Genomic DNA, 17621 nt, shown 5'->3' on the forward strand with positions numbered 1-17621 from the left:
AAAGACTAAAAAAGGAGTTAAATTAGACAAAACCCCTAGGAAATAGAAAACAAGAAACTAAAAAGAACCTAAACTAGAGCAAGTGCCTGAGCCTCCCTTGTAAAGAAATAGAGAAATAACAGGTAAAGAACAAAACAATCGAGAGGCAAAAGCACGCAAAAAAGGAAACTCAAAGTGCTAAAAAAGTATACAATAAAAACTATATATATATATATATATATATATATATATATATATATATATATATATATATATATATATATATATATGTATGTATGTATATATATATATATATATATATATATATGTATGTATATATATATATATATATATATATATATATGTATGTATATATATATATATATCTATATATATATATGTATGTATATATATATATATATATCTATATATATATATATACATATATATATATCGCCAAATAATCCTGTACAGTGAAAAGAAAAAAGCAAAATGATAATAATATAAATAAACAATAAATACACCTACCGAAGCATCTAAGCTGAAAAATAATAATGAAATATGTATAATATTATAGCTCAAAAACTATATAAATTAATATCAAATATGATGTGTGGACTAGTAATAATGTATATATTAATACTGGCTATTAGACCTATTAAAGGTGCAATAAAAAATAATAAAAATAATAAAATAATAAAAACTGTGAAAGCTACAAAAAATATTAATACTAAGGAGGAAATGATAATATATATTAATACAATTATAGCAATGTATTAATATATATAAATAAATAAATACCAAAAAAATAAAAGGAGAAGAAGCAAAGGGGGTACGAAGCAAAAAATTGCACCAAACAAAAAGAACCACAAAAAGAAAAACTACTAAGGGAGAAAAACCAAAAGAAAGAAGCAGGAAAGCAACTAAAACATAGAAATAATACACCTACCAATATAACGAAAAAAGGCACCTACCATTATAATAATAAAAAAAAAGGCAGGAAAAAACGAACGAAGAAAGAAGGGAGGAGGAACCAAGGAAAGAGAGGATAAGACAGGGGAGGTTGTGGCGGAGAACAAGAAGGGGGAGAGACATGACACAAAGGATAGGCAACACAAGAGGCCGAGGAGTGAGCTCGACCTGCGAAGAAGAGAGGAGAGAGGATAGGGAGCGGGGGACACTCAAGGACGGTGACGCATATCCAGCGAACTTAATAATGGTTGCCAAGACTGGCTCAAAGACCAACCATCCTCTCGATTAAGATTCAGCGGGTGGTGGTTAATTTCAATGGCTTCCATTAACTTTCTCTTGAAGTAGTTATCTTCCTTGACAAGGATTTGGGTGCTCTCGAGACAGATATGGTGTTTGGTTGCAGATGAGTGCTCTGCCAGTGCAGATTTATGGACCCTATCATGTTTGATGTCTGCACCATGCTCCCTAATTCTAGTCTGGAATGAGCGACCCGTTTCTCCTATGTAGGCTACACCACAAGAGCAAACAATCTTGTAGACTCCTGATTCAAGAAGAGCATCCCTGGGGTCCTTAAGAGGGGGCACATAGTTACAGACCCTGGATAGGGGCTTGAAGGCCACCCTGAGTCCCTTTTTGGACAAGATTTTGGCAATCTTTTGGGATAAACCATCAACAAAAGGAAGGGCAACGTTCAAGGTGGGAGGAGACAAGAGAGGTTTGGGGTTGGCACTGGTGAGAAAGAAAGATTTGGCTTGGTTGAGCGCCTTAGAAATTTGTTTATGAGAGTAACCGTTAAGTTTGAAGACTTGGCGGAGATGGGCCAACTCCTGGTTTAAGTTGTCATCATCGCAAATTCTAAGGGCTCTAAGAGCAAGGGTCTTGAGGATGCCAACCTTTTGGCTGGGGTGATGGTGAGATGAAGAGTGGAGGTATAGATCAGTGTGGGTGGCCTTGCGATACACACATCGGCTAAGGGTTCCATCTGCCTTCTTGATGAGAAGAACATCGAGGAAAGGTAAAAGGTTGTCAGACTCAAGTTCCATCGTAAAGGAGATGTTAGAGGAAAAGTTGTTGATGTGCTGGTGGAACTCCAAAAGCTTGTCATGACCATGTGGCCAACACACATTTGTGTCATCCACATATCGCTTCCACCATCTGGGTTTAAGGGGGAAAGAGTGGAGGGCCACTTCCTCAAACCGCTCCATATAAAGGTTAGCGATGACCGGGGAGAGGGGAGAGCCCATAGCCACCCCGTCAACTTGCTCATAGAAGATGCCTTGGAAGGAAAAGAAGGTGGACCTCAAACATAAATCCACTAAGGAAGCAATTTCCTCACCCATCTTTTCCTTGATGATGTCAATTGAGTCAGGAATCGATACCTTGGTGAAGAGAGAAACCACATCAAAACTCACCAAGATGTCATTTTGCTCCATCTTGACATCTTTGGTAAATTGAACGAAGTGGCTAGAATCTTTGACAAAGGTGTCAGAATTTCCCACCAACGGGGAGATAAGCTTGGCAAGATGAGATGCCAACTCATAGGTTGGCGACCCAATGGTGTCAACAATGGGTCGAAGAGGGATACCATCCTTATGAATTTTTGGTACCCCATAGATGCGAGGGGTTACTTCTTTAGATGGTGCCATCTAAAGAAGTAACCCCTCGCATCTATGGGGTACCAAAAATTCATAAGGATGGTATCCCTCTTCGACCCATTGTTGACACCATTGGGTCGCCAACCTATGAGTTGGCATCTCATCTTGCCAAGCTTATCTCCCCGTTGGTGAGAAATTCTGACACCTTTGTCAAAGATTCTAGCCACTTCGTTCAATTTACCAAAGATGTCAAGATGGAGCAAAATGACATCTTGGTGAGTTTTGATGTGGTTTCTCTCTTCACCAAGGTACCGATTCCTGACTCAATTGACATCATCAAGGAAAAGATGGGTGAGGAAATTGCTTCCTTAGTGGATTTATGTTTGAGGTCCACCTTCTTTTCCTTCCAAGGCGTCTTCTATGAGCAAGTTGACGGGGTGGCTATGGGCTCTCCCCTCTCCCCGGTCATCGCTAACCTTTATATGGAGCGGTTTGAGGAAGTGGCCCTCCACTCTTTCCCCCTTAAACCCAGATGGTGGAAGCGATATGTGGATGACACAAATGTGTGTTGGCCACATGGTCATGACAAGCTTTTGGAGTTCCACCAGCACATCAACAACTTTTCCTCTAACATCTCCTTTACGATGGAACTTGAGTCTGACAACCTTTTACCTTTCCTCGATGTTCTTCTCATCAAGAAGGCAGATGGAACCCTTAGCCGATGTGTGTATCGCAAGGCCACCCACACTGATCTATACCTCCACTCTTCATCTCACCATCACCCCAGCCAAAAGGTTGGCATCCTCAAGACCCTTGCTCTTAGAGCCCTTAGAATTTGCGATGATGACAACTTAAACCAGGAGTTGGCCCATCTCCGCCAAGTCTTCAAACTTAACGGTTACTCTCATAAACAAATTTCTAAGGCGCTCAACCAAGCCAAATCTTTCTTTCTCACCAGTGCCAACCCCAAACCTCTCTTGTCTCCTCCCACCTTGAACGTTGCCCTTCCTTTTGTTGATGGTTTATCCCAAAAGATTGCCAAAATCTTGTCCAAAAAGGGACTCAGGGTGGCCTTCAAGCCCCTATCCAGGGTCCGTAACTATGTGCCCCCTCTTAAGGACCCCAGGGATGCTCTTCTTGAATCAGGAGTCTACAAGATTGTTTGCTCTTGTGGTGTAGCCTACATAGGAGAAACGGGTCGCTCATTCCAGACTAGAATTAGGGAGCATGGTGCAGACATCAAACATGATAGGGTCCATAAATCTGCACTGGCAGAGCACTCATCTGCAACCAAACACCATATCTGTCTCGAGAGCACCCAAATCCTTGTCAAGGAAGATAACTACTTCAAGAGAAAGTTAATGGAAGCCATTGAAATTAACCACCACCCGCTGAATCTTAATCGAGAGGATGGTTGGTCTTTGAGCCAGTCTTGGCAACCATTATTAAGTTCGCTGGATATGCGTCACCGTCCTTGAGTGTCCCCCGCTCCCTATCCTCTCTCCTCTCTTCTTCGCAGGTCGAGCTCGCTCCTCGGCCTCTTGTGTTGCCTATCCTTTGTGTCATGTCTCTCCCCCTTCTTGTTCTCCACCACAACCTCCCCTGTCTTATCCTCTCTTTCCTTGGTTCCTCCTCCCTTCTTTCTTCGTTCGTTTTTTCCTGCCTTTTTTTTTATTATTATAATGGTAGGTGCCTTTTTTCGTTATATTGGTAGGTGTATTATTTCTATGTTTTAGTTTCTTTCCTGCTTCTTTCTTTTGGTTTTTCTCCCTTAGTAGTTTTTCTTTTTGTGGTTCTTTTTGTTTGGTGCAATTTTTTGCTTCGTACCCCCTTTGCTTCTTCTCCTTTTATTTTTTTGGTATTTATTTATTTATATATATTAATACATTGCTGTAATTGTATTAATATATATTATCATTTCCTCCTTAGTATTAATATTTTTTTGTAGCTTTCACAGTTTTTATTATTTTTTTATTTTTATTATTTTTTATTGCACCTTTAATAGGTCTAATAGCCAGTATTAATATATACATTATTACTAGTCCACACATCATATTTGATATTAATTTATATAGTTTTTGAGCTATAATATTATACATATTTCATTATTATTTTTCAGCTTAGATGCTTCGGTAGGTGTATTTATTGTTTATTTATATTATTATCATTTTGCTTTTTTCTTTTCACTGTACAGGATTATTTGGCGATATATATATATATATATATATATATATATATATATATATATAGATATATATATATATACATACATATATATATATATATATATAGTTTTTATTGTATACTTTTTTAGCACTTTGAGTTTCCTTTTTTGCGTGCTTTTGCCTCTCGATTGTTTTGTTCTTTACCTGTTATTTCTCTATTTCTTTACAAGGGAGGCTCAGGCACTTGCTCTAGTTTAGGTTCTTTTTAGTTTCTTGTTTTCTATTTCCTAGGGGTTTTGTCTAATTTAACTCCTTTTTTAGTCTTTTGTCTCCCATGGGTCCCCCCCCCCTTTTTTTAGCTTTTTCCTTTTATTTTATTGTCTTCTCCTCTATCCACCTCCCTTCCTTCCAACTTTTTCCCTTATTAACCCCCTGACTGGCCTGATCTGCTCACTTTTTCATTCTTGCATTCTCTCATCCTGATGATGGATCACAGAGTGTGATCCGAAACGTTGATGCTAAAAAAAACGAACACAATCAAATCCAGAAGCAAAATTTGAAAGATCAGTATCAAGTCGAATCAAAGCATCAAAATGACATAAAATGCAATTTCTAAATGCGAAAATCACAAAATTGGCACAGAATTTCGCGCGAGATTCGTGAAATCTTGTGCGAAGACATACAGTTTCGCGCGAAATAGTTCTTTCTTCGCGCGAAGCATCTAGCCTTCGCGCGAAAAAAGATCATCTCGCGCGAAGATAGATCTTCTCGCACGAGAAAAGAGGTTCTCACGCGAAACACAAATTGCCTCACTCGAAGAATCTCCACCTTCGCGCGAAACCAATATCGCCCCGCGCGAAGAAATAGCACATCCTGTTTCTTCGCGCGAAGAAAGAATACCTTCATGTGAGAAAAGATCGGTCTCACGCAAAGAAAGAATTGAACATCCTAAAACATGCTAAAAACATGCATAAATGACCTCGAAATGCATGACAAAAAAAAGTACGAAGATAGTAAATCGATGACTCACCGGTGGTCTGTACTCTGCTGGCCGGCTGTGTCGTCTGGAGTGCTCGAAACGATGATATCTCAGGTTCACTGCCATGTCTCTATCAGAACTCAAAATCACTACAAGACAAAAGCACAAATGAATTGAAAATGACCCTTCGAGCCCTTATATAGATGTTGACCAAATTTTTCAAAGTGCTCGAATTTGCGCAAAAATTGCACCCCTAGCTAATTGGACCGTTCTGGATCCATTTTCGGGATCAAATTCGAAATCTGACACACTTAAGAGCCTTAAATGCGTTTTAAAATTTTGGAGACCGACGTGATCGAACGCTTGTGCAGCCCAAATCTTTCTGATACTTTATGATTCTTGGAATCCTTTCAACTTTACATTCTCCATATTTTCAAAATTCATTTTGAAAATAGTCAACTTAAGTCAACTGTGGCTGACTCTGGTCAACTTTTGGTCAAACTCATTGCGACTTCGCAATCATTTCAAATCAACCCAATCTTTAGATCGTTCTGATCTCTTCTAGATTCTGCTGACATGATATACTGCTTCAATCATATTTCTGGTGTGTCATCTTTCGATTTCGCTCCCGAGGGGGCAGAATGATTACATCATTGAATACTTAATGCTCGGGGCATCTTGTTCCCTTTTATTTGGCATCTTTGCCATCTATCACTTGGGGCATCTAATTACTCGGGGCATCTTGTTCCTTTCTATTTGGCATCTTTGCTATCTATCCTATCTTTTCATCAATTGATCAACCTTATAACAACTCTTCTCAAAGTTCGATGGACAAGTATTGGGACAATCTAAACCCCGACTCCTGAGGATCAAGCCTCGTTCTGGGGATGATTCTATGACTCATGATGGGACCTTGTTATCTTTTATCAATCTCGGGTATCTAGGTGTTCTATCTGGATCCTTGAAGATTAAGCTCCATTCTGGAGATAATCTTCTAAATGCTATTATTCTCAGGTATCTAGGTGTTCTATCTGGATCCTTGAAGGTTAAGCTCCGTTCTGGAGATAATCTTCTAAATGCTATCAATTTTAGGTATCTAGGTGTTTTATCTAGATCCTTGAAGGTTAAGCTCCGTTCTGGAGATAATCTTCTAAATGCTATTACTCTCGGGTATCTAGGTGTTCTATCTGGATCCTTGAAGGGTAAGCTCCGTTTTGGAGATAATCTTCTAAATGCTATCAATTTCAGATATCTAGACGTTCTGTTTGGATCCTTAAAGATTACGATTCGTTCTGGAGCTAGTCTTTTAAATACTATCACTATTAGGTATCTAAGTGTTCTACTCAGATCCCTTAGGATTAAGCTCTGTTCTAGAGATGGTCCTTAAAAAGCTTATCAATTGGTCTTTGTATCATCACCTTCGGAACCAATCTCATCTTTGCATCATGCTTTCTAATTTTCTTTGAATTGAACATGCTGCTCGCACATTCATTCAAAGAGGGGCAAAATGTAATACCCCAAAATTGGCTCATTGCCATTATACCAATTCTGGTCTATTTCTGATAATTTCAAAGTCCTATTCTAATAGGCAATTCTCATTCTGCTATTCGCTACTTGACTTAATTGTCAAATGCAGAAAACCTAAATCTACATTCATCATGCTTATTATTTAATTCCTATAGTATTTACTCATATTAGTCACATTAAACCTATTGATTAATATTTTATTTAATTATTAAGTATTTATACTTTAATTAAATTAAATTATATCCTAAGGCTAATGTACTATGGAATTAAATTTATTCAATTTAATAAATACGCCTATCTTAATTAATTAAATGTAATTATTTAATTAAATGGGAAAGGTATTTCTAATTAATTAAAAGAAATTATTTAATTAAATGGAGTACTTCTAAATAATTAAACAAAGTTATTTAATTAAATGGGAAGTCATTCCCAATTAATTAAATGAAGTTATTTAATTAAACAAAAGTGTCTCTAATTAATTAAAGATTATTTAATTAAATGGAAAAAGTAATTATGAGAGCATATTTCATTTTATTAAATTAAATATCTCAACAAAATCTCTCTTCAATTCAAAAAAGGGGAATTTCCAGTTCACTGTTGATCAAAAATGAGTTAACTCAGTTAACTCCTTTTTCTACTCAAATTAAAACAGTTAACTCCTTATTTTACTCAAATTAAGTCTGTTAACTCCTTTTAATTTGGGAATCTCCCTTTATGACTGAAACTCATCTTCAATCCTGACCGTTGATCTGAATCGATCTCAACCGTTGATGGATTCCAAGAGACTCTATTTAAGAGACCCTCATCTCTTCATTTTGAAAAGATGAATTGATTTGCTATCGAATTACTGTTGAAATTCATGCTCATGTTTACTTACATTTTTTGCATACATTCTCATTCTTAGTTTGATCTCATTTTAGTTTAATCATGCATATGCTTAATCTAGTTTGCTTCATTTGTTTTTAGATTACATTGCATCTTTCATTTTTTTTAGATTAATCTGTATACTCATTCTTAGCTTAATTCCATTGTCAAATCCTTCGTTCTTAGAGGGTCTGGTTGCTTGCACCTCGATTCTGAGGATATTAACAGGAAAATTCTTTTAGATAGAAGGCAACAGGTTGCTTTGCAGGGCAAATTTCGGATGAACAATTCAATATTCATTCCGCGATGAATCCGCAAATAAGGACCGTGTTGAAGTGTGTGTGTGTGTTAGCATAGGCTGCATTATCACATATACAATAATCACATTAGTATTTGATTGGCAAGATCCTCAATAACATGCCAATGTCCGGCATAATCACATTAGTATTTGATTGGAAAGATCCTCAATAACTTTCAACAAAAAACTGCAACATCTACCTATACCCTTTGTGTATGCCTAAATTGAGCAAAATAGTATCTAGGTTTTGCAAATAGGTTTGCAAGCTTTTAGGTTAACCATAGAGGAAACTCCATAGTTAAGCGCGCTCAGGCTGAAGTAATACTGGGATGGGTGACCTTCCAGAAAGTCTCGGTGCTTCACCCCTATGAGCATCACCTAGATCCAATGAGTGCTAAGTGTTCCATTTATTCTCATGAAAGATGGATTCATATTGAATCACTACTCATGAAACATGAATCAATGAGTTTGACTCAAAAATCACACAGTTAAATCCTCATAGCAATATCACAAAATAGTATTCATTACACATATAAGTACCTAACTCGGGTCAGGTTTCCAAGATGATACGGCAATAATACTATAAATGCTTGGAATTTATATTGCAGGCACTAGGTGCATGCAAGTGTATGTTCCTACAGCAGTGGCTGTTAAAAAATATACCCTAGTATATGAAATTGTTGCTACCTTGTGGATGTGTACTCTCTTCTATGCTTCTATTGCTCAATTGTGCAGCCTTACCATTATTTATTAATCAGAATATTTAAGTTTTAGGATGAGAATGCAAACACTTGCACAATGAGACTTCAACTTTGGGTGCATGCATGATCTAGTCTAGAGGCAGAGCACCATTGTCCAACGTGACAAAAGTAACATGGAGTGATTAGCTCCCCTTGTCAAAGTCTTGCTCAAAAAAATTGGGGAATACAGTTCAGTGTGAAACAAGAGGGAAAATTGCTGAGTATGGACTCGTTTATCTCTATGCTTCTGCATTAAATCCTTAACAAGTTTGGTAAGGCCTTCTATATACATTGATTTATGATATCACCAATGAAGTTGAAGAGCATGGATTGATATATTTGTAAGCAGACATTTTTTTGAACAAAGTTTTGTAACAATTTAAAAGAATATTTCCTAGGTTTGGCATGATGACTCAAGATTTGTTCACTTCCGTATCCACAAAATTTGGCATCCCAAATTCTATACACCTAAAGTAAAACTTATTAGGACACCATAACCACAAAAGCAACTTATTAAGAACCAATAAAACAGGCACCATTTGATATCATTTACCATCATGATCTGGTTGGGATAAATTCCATATGATCTTTCAAGAAAAAATTAAATACAACCTACAAATATAGAGATTTATGTTTTAGCCAAACCAATACTGTGCTTCTAGTATCCTATTGTTTCCAAATTTTGATACCAGCTAGACAGATATTAACAAATATCAATCAGGATGTCTAGAACACAATTCACAGAGGACTAAAAGAAACCATGAGCTACAGGCTTTCTTTTATTGGATTAAACAATCCGATATCCCAATTAAATCCAAGAGAAAAAATATCTAACATATACATGCAACACAAATATAGAGATTTATGCTTTAGCCAAACCAATACTGTCCTTCTAGTGAATTATCGTTTCCAAATTTTGATACCAGCTAGACAGATATTGACAAATATATCAATCAGGATGTCTAGAACACAATTCACAGAGGACTAAAAGAAAACATGAGTTACAGGCTTCTTTTATTGGATTAAACAAACTGATATCCCAATTAAATCCAAGAGAAAAAAATATCTAACATGATACATGCAATCTAGCAGTTATAAAATGCTAGACCAGAATTTCTTCAGTCAAAAATCAATTAGCTTTCTTTTAATACATTGTCATAACTCATAAGACAAATATATCAGCTCCAAGAGATACATGACATCTCTATAACACAAGTCAAAAACACAACGTTTAAGTGTTTCAACTATTCAAGTATATCGATAGGACAAGCTATACCATACTTTTTTTATCCACATGATAAACCCCAAAATCTTCTTGAAGGAAAAATGTACATATGGTTCAGAAATTACTTTTGAATGGAGAACTATCTACTTTCCATATGATTTGCAGCCTACACTTATGAAAACCATATATCCACAAAGTTTAGCATATCATTTCATCTTTCAGAACTGTCATGGTGTTCAGAAGTGGTACTCGTATAGTCAATATTTACCTCCCACTGCCATTCCAGATTAGGATGTAACCTACCTTCAATACCAATGCAGTGAGTCTCTAGATGATAAATCTTGACCTGCAAGAAACATTTTATGTATCTTTGAATAGTGCCTTAGAGGCAACACAAGCAAGATTAGGGTTCTTTACACTGCCAGAAGAGCCACACAATCCAAGCGGTGTCTCTCGATTGCATCTGAGCAGTGAGCTGCCACACAGCAAACCGACTCGCAAAAATATTTATGGCTTTTTGGTGCCCAGAAATAGCATGGAAAAGCACTGCAATCATCTCTTGCCCAAAGTCCTTTCCCTTGACTTTCCTTTTTAACTCTGATTCTGTTCTTTTCTTTCTTTTTTCAGACACTGCTGTAGATAAAAACTAAATGATGGCAACATCTCACATTATTCACTTTTTTTCTTTTTACAATGTTTTTTTAAAATCTTTTTTTTTTGCATCTGCAGCCTAGAAAAGAGCAGTTTAAGAGTAGTAACTTTTTTTCTTCAGAGCAAGCAAGGAATAATAAACATAAGTACTTGTCTCATGTAAGATTGCATGTGCAATCTTGAAAATGGCAGAATTATATATAGATCCATAAGACACAATCCAACTCATTTCCCAAAATTTGTAAGCTCTGATATTGAGCCTTCATCGCCGATTGGATGCACTGCGTGATATAAAAAACTTAAAATCAGGATGTTCAACTTGAAGAAGCCTCAACCACTTGTCTGCCGACTGAAGCAAAGAATGTACTTGCTGCCGCTCACCACTTCCATTTGAAGTCCAAGTCATCCCTCTAAACTTATATGAAGCAAGACCAAAAACTGGTAATGAGATCTTGGGAGACATCACAGAACTTGTCACAACAGTACCAAAGCATGTCTGAGCTTCAATCCCAAATTGACTGTTGCAACTATCTGTTGAAAAAATGAAGGATAGTAATATTTACATAGGTTAAAAAACATAGACTCAAAACAATAGGAAATATCAAGAAATTGGCACAAAACAAGAAGCCGCAGACCTTTAAAGCGTGTCGCAAGTGGATGAAATGTCAAAAAACATGCATCGAGATCTCGTAACGTTGGTCCAGTTGGTATCCTATAAATTGGGTACCTGTGCCACAGATTGATTTTTTTCGTAGAAATTTAGAACTTTGGGATTCGTTCATTTCCAGCAATATGTTCTGTTTTACTTCAAACAATGCAGAAAATTAGATCACGCACATACCATGCTACAGACATCCAACTTGCTGGCAGCAAATCAATGCTTCTTAGAGTTTTTAATTCAGTGCAATTGCGTGCAAGATCCGCAACCTATGAATCACAATCAAAATAGGAATGAAATGTGATTGCAAACCAAGTAAAAATGGCCACAAAAAAATCTCATTAAAACTGCATTTGAACTTTGAAAACAAACTTGCCTTGTCAGATAAAGGTTCCCGACTGAATGGAGAAGCTCGTTCAAAGTATTCAAAAACAAGGTAGCCAGGAGAGTTACTACCTTCACTATCATCACTGAAAGAACATTCCTGACAACCTTTAGTCTGATTTCCTAGAGTCAGCCTATCAAACCCAAACAATTGATGACTGCATCTGTGGCCCCTTTCAGCTTCACTATCACTACTTGTCTCACTACTTGTATCTCTAAAATACTCACAATCACTTGCTTCACTCTCAGCACCACAATACCTACAGATAGCTTCATCTTGGTCAGTATTAAATAGCCATTGAAACTTACTGTTCAAAGGACAAGTATAAACAGATTGTCCATTTGAATATATCCAGAAAACTAAGACAGATTGAATTCACAAGCCATATAATTGACTAAACCTAATGCAAATATAGAGAAGACAAGCCTAGAGAGTACCTCTTCCCAATTGTAGATCTGGAAGAAACTGCATATAGTTGAATAGCAGAAAGGAAAGGTACATAATATTGAACAACAGAGTCACTCCCATTCAACACCAATGGTACTCCAGCACCATAAGCACTAGGTTCCTTAAAAGAATCCCATAGATCATCCAGAGTATAATATTCTGCTTCAGAATTCTGCAATCCTTTCATACATGTCTGTTGACCACAGATCATACCTTGATCAGTCTGCAATTAAGAAGTTGAAAGGGCAGAAGTTGAAAGGGCAAGGAGGGAAAAACATTAACAGCTTTTTATAATAACAGAAAAAGGGAATTAACAATAATAGATTTCCACAATCCATGATATTATATTAAATGCTTCTGGGTAAGATTGTGTGCAAGTTATTAACAAGTGCACACAATCTTACCCAAAAGCATTAATATAATAGAAAAAGGGAAAACAACACAAAAGACTGTATTTATACAATGAAGGATTATGGCAAATTAAGGTTGAAGGCAAATAAAATAAGAAAAAACAACGATAATCTTTAGAAGAAGAGGGGAGAACGAAAGCTTAAAGCTGAGACAAAGATTATGGACCAAAATTACCTGCCACAAAAGGAAGCAATAGGTTATTTGAGTATAAATGTATTAACGCCTCAAGTTTATCCTTGGGAACCCTCAAACTTACAATGAATTTTCTCTTTGGAAATTAACAAATATAAGATAACAAGTTATTAAAAGATAAGAGCTTCACAAACGCCCAACCAGGCCTTGCTAGTTTTCTATAAACTAGAAATCTAAGGTAAGGAAAGAGTTGACTGCATGTTGGAAAATTTCATGAAAAATGAATCCTACCATTTTGTGCTCCTAATAAATTAAGACTGAAGCTACCCAGCAATCAGGTCACTTCCATTTGATTATCAAAGATACATAGAGCAACAAACACTATTATCCTTAAAATAATTCCACAGGTTATTGGAGCTTAAATAGCTAGAATTCAACACCTCGGTTCCAAGCTATATTGAATGGCTGCTTGTTTGCAGCAGATTTTGGTCATTTTTGTTAATGAAGCATGGGATTACAGTTGTATCTTATTTCATCTTCCCTATGCTCATCCTTCGGCTGCTGCTTCTTTGATCCCGCATAGTGGTCTGTTACTGCAAATGCAGGAAAAGTCTTCTCTTCAGGCCATGTGTCGACTTTGGTGGACTGAGGAATTTAGTGGAATTTCTTTTTGAACCCAAAATCTCTATTTTGGCCATATTCACTTGGAGTCATGTTTACAGTTTTTCATTTGATTAGGAACTCCCGAGTTGAATGATGGAATTGTGTAAGGATCATTTTTGTGTGGCCATACCTATAAGGCCTTTTGTAAATATGTCTATAAGTTGTTAGTAACAGCTTCCGTCTTCACAAGTAATTGTAATTCTATTTCTAGTTGGGATTGGAGGCTTTCTTGGCTGGTGCTTTCCTTCATGAGCTCTCAAACTAGTTTATATATTTTATATATTAATATATCAGTGGCTTGGCACTTTTGCCACCAAAAAAAGTCACAAGTTCACCATCCTTAAATACACAATTAGCAAGGTAACCAAGGAAAATTCAAAAATTTAAATATAAATGTGCAAAAACAATTGAGTAAATTTTTATGTTTCTGCAAGCAATGGTGAATGGCAGAACACACCTTTCTGTATTTGAAGAAAAAGGAAGGAGTAACATTGCACCTGCTACCAATAACTTGAAAATAGAACCCAAGGCAATCCGCATGAATCACAACTAATAATTTGATTTTGAGCTGGTAATGCTCAGTCCAAATGTTTAGACTTAATCATCAGCATAGCTCAAATTTGGTCTCAGCCATGTATAAGATTTCTAATGGAGGATATATGCCAATTTGCCTAACATTTAGTCATCAAAATAACTGAAATTAGGCTCAGCTATGAGATGAGAAGTCTTCTCATGGAGGATAAGCACCAGTCACCAAGGAAAGTTGTCCACGTGACTTAAGGATTGCAGTTACTTGCAGGGGGGAAACTGAATATTCCTCCAAAAAGAAAAACTCCAATAATCTTACCTCTGGAAACCAGCAAAGAGGGTTTTCTCAATCAAGAAGGTGGGAAGAATCTCTAACGAAATAGAAAGAGAGAGAGAGAGAAATGAGATATAAGAAGGGCGTAATGATTGGTGACTGCAATTAAGATACTGCTAAAAATGCTAGACCTGAGTCAAAATTCAAAAAGGTGCCTCACCTAACCTTATCCATGTAATGCTCATGATCATGAATAGATTGATCTTACAACTGTGAATAGTCACACAATAGTATTATAAACAAAATATAATTCATTGAATGGACTAAAAAATCCTGGAAATTTATTTCAAACAAAAGGTTGTCCTTTCTTACTAGATCTTGAAGAGAAAAATTTCGAAATTATACAAAATCCCAGATGCCTCAGAATATTCAAAACAAATCAAAGCTTTTGGAAACAGGAAATGCTAAGATATTTGATAATGTCTAGATACCTAAAGTAACTTTTTATGTAATTTGACATAGAATGTTTTGTATGCACACTTGGAATATTACTGTGTATTTATTTGTTAGCCAATTGATACAAATGACTTACTCTGCCCTTGGTTATGAGCTTATTTTTCGTGTGATCTTCTATATAAATATAAACAAACGAAGAAAAACAAAAACAAAGCAGCAAGAATGAACAAGCTAATAATTTGTGTAACACAATTGCAAGCCTGTGAAAATATTCTGAAAAATAAAATGACCGTAGGCCTCTGAAAATTCAATACGATATTACAATGTTACAAAATTCACAAGACAAAGTGCAGGAGAAAAAATGGACTATTTGGCAAAAATTCAATTAGCAAATTTAAATGTTATTTACAGCTTATACAACAAGAGTATAATAACAGCCCCAAGAAAAAAAACCATTAGGCTTTGCAAAAATACGAAGAAACGTGGCACAGAAACCATAGAAAACTGTCAAGGCAGAAAAGGAAAAACAAGGGGTTCTTCACCATAAAAAAATGTAATTAACAAATTTAATTGCCCCTTAAAACAATAAAGGAGAAAGCAAACATAATAAAATTCCAAAACGCTGATACAGTAGAGTTAAGAGTCTCGCTTAACCTAAAAATCTATGGTCTACAATATGTACAAAAGAGGGTTTTAAAGAACAACAGTCTAGAAAAAAAAAACTCAGACTCCAAATAAAATTAGTTTTCGAAAGTGATTCTACAATTGTGAAGATGATGAAACAGATCACATTACGAGAAGGAACAAAATTCAACATAATTCTCGTCCACGGCATTGCAGACATTGGAAAGAGAAGAAATTTTGAAAAAATAAATACCTTCGGCAAATATTGTGCAGGGACAGTTGGAGTTGCAGACTCTAGGAAGCGATCTAAGTTCCCATAATTAGATCTTCTGAAAGAGGCGGATGAGGTTACACTTAGGCATTTTTCTTCAGAACGAGTTCGATTTTCAGGCTCCCAGTTCTCTACAACTGAATTATTAACCTTGGCAGCAGTAACCCCACCATTATGATGAACAGAATACCGTGAACGCTGGGCGCGTGAATAAACCTTGCTACTGCGCGGATCGCTGGAACGGTCACCCATATTGCCCTGCCCCAATTGCAAACCAGCCCCAAACATTTGCAAATTGTCCGAGAATGCTAAAACCCTAACAAATACCCGGTGTGAGTGTGAGCAAAGCGTCACAGAGCCCAGGGTTTTCCTTTGCCAGCTTAAATTTACACGCTTCACAAACTTTCCGTAAAACAAGATGAATTGATGGATTGAAAGACTTAGCTTTTCAAAATTACAAGATACTTTCTACTGCGATTTGCCAAGCACCTTAGATTACTGTTCCTGGAACAATTGTTCAGGCCAGTTAACATTGACGGGAATCGAACCCTTGCCCTTGGGGAACAACCTTAATTGACTGCTCTGCAGCTGTGGAACACTGCGATCTACAGGCTGTGGTGATTGGAAAAGCGATCAAGTTTTAGCGATGTTGTCGAGAAGATTTTGGTTCAGCAATGACCAAGTACGGAGTGCGAAAAATCAAATGACGAAGAGTCTAGAAATAAGATAAACAACACGCAGTTTCATCTCGAGTGCATAAGCGAATAATATAACAAAAGGAAGTATAATAATAGTATTTAACCTTAATTAAATAATATTAAAATATTGGCCTCTGATAATAACTAAAGAGTAGGACAGGTTCTAACGGCTGGATTTTCCGACCGAGATTTGAAAATCTTCTTGGCTTGGGCAGTTTTTAAATAACCTTCACTCCACCTGTTAACTGCGGTTAATCTACAATCGCCGCGTCTTTCTCCGTGGCATTAACTAAAGGCTATCCACTACTTTCCAAGGCACTCCATCCCACGAAGATGGAAGTCATTCCCTTTGTGCTGGGATTGTGGGCCCCACCCTCCCATTATCGTATGAGATTATAGGAAGAACAATAATATTCCGTTTCCATGTTTGTTTGGGTAGACACAATCTGCCAAACTCTTTTAACTTGACAGCTGTTTGCACTTCTTGTGTCTTAGATTTTCCATCAATATATAAATGTAAGCTGATGAAAAAACAGCAAAACAATTGAATTCAGAAACTTGTAAAGATACATGTAATATTTTCAGTGGAGCTTAAATTGTTCTTGGAGTAATAGTGAGACTATAAGTTTAAATCATTTTGATCAAAGATCAAATAACTAAGGGGTATCTATTTTTTCAATTTTATCTAAAACATTATCTCAACGCATCCCTTGTGACGCTGGAGCCTCCCACAATAAGATTTGATCCGTAGTGGATTCATTTGAAGTCATCCAATTCATCAACAAACTAAAGGTCCTTTGACTATAGGCAAATTGATAATGTGGTTTTTTGATTCCATTGTGCGAAAGTTTCTTGCATCAACATTTAGAATAACATTTTGTGATCCATCATCAAGATGAGAAGAGAGCTAAAAGAACAAAAATGACATATTGTTGCAGACTAGTTATCTATATAGGAAAATTTTCACTATGTGCATTGAGGACATTGAAATGTTCTTAAGGAGCCTAACAAGAATCATGTCTTATTGAGTACAAGGTTTTAACATCATAAGTGATGAGGACTCCTTCAGTCTTTCACTC

The 17621-nt window shown here is 36.5% G+C and overlaps 3 protein-coding genes across 3 annotated transcripts; 1 reads left to right on the forward strand and 2 right to left on the reverse strand.

Annotated features, from left to right (window-relative positions):
- Positions 1-1160: 1160 nt before the first annotated feature.
- LOC149571637 (uncharacterized) lies at positions 1161-2597 on the reverse strand. Its single transcript, XM_089815712.1, has one exon. The coding sequence runs from the start codon at positions 2595-2597 to the stop codon at positions 1161-1163; it is 1437 nt and encodes a 478-aa protein (XP_089671838.1).
- Positions 2598-2800: 203 nt separating this feature from the next.
- LOC149571638 (uncharacterized) lies at positions 2801-4024 on the forward strand. The gene has a single exon (XM_089815713.1). The coding sequence runs from the start codon at positions 2801-2803 to the stop codon at positions 4022-4024; it is 1224 nt and encodes a 407-aa protein (XP_089671839.1).
- Positions 4025-10232: 6208 nt separating this feature from the next.
- Positions 10233-16583, reverse strand: LOC149571639 (uncharacterized). Its single transcript, XM_089813095.1, has 6 exons — positions 15827-16583; positions 12476-12678; positions 12030-12297; positions 11837-11922; positions 11631-11722; positions 10233-11526 (listed from the first exon to the last, which is right to left on the reverse strand). Exons 1-6 carry the CDS (start codon positions 16130-16132, stop codon positions 11258-11260), a joined length of 1224 nt encoding a protein of 407 aa, XP_089669221.1. The 5' UTR covers positions 16133-16583; the 3' UTR covers positions 10233-11257.
- Between the last annotated feature and the right edge of the window lie 1038 nt (positions 16584-17621).

The sequence above is a fragment of the Cupressus sempervirens genome, chromosome 2 (genome assembly GCF_028749045.1).
Source record: "Cupressus sempervirens isolate cs-2001-9-10 chromosome 2, ASM2874904v1, whole genome shotgun sequence".
In the NCBI taxonomy this organism is placed as follows: domain Eukaryota; kingdom Viridiplantae; phylum Streptophyta; class Pinopsida; order Cupressales; family Cupressaceae; genus Cupressus; species Cupressus sempervirens.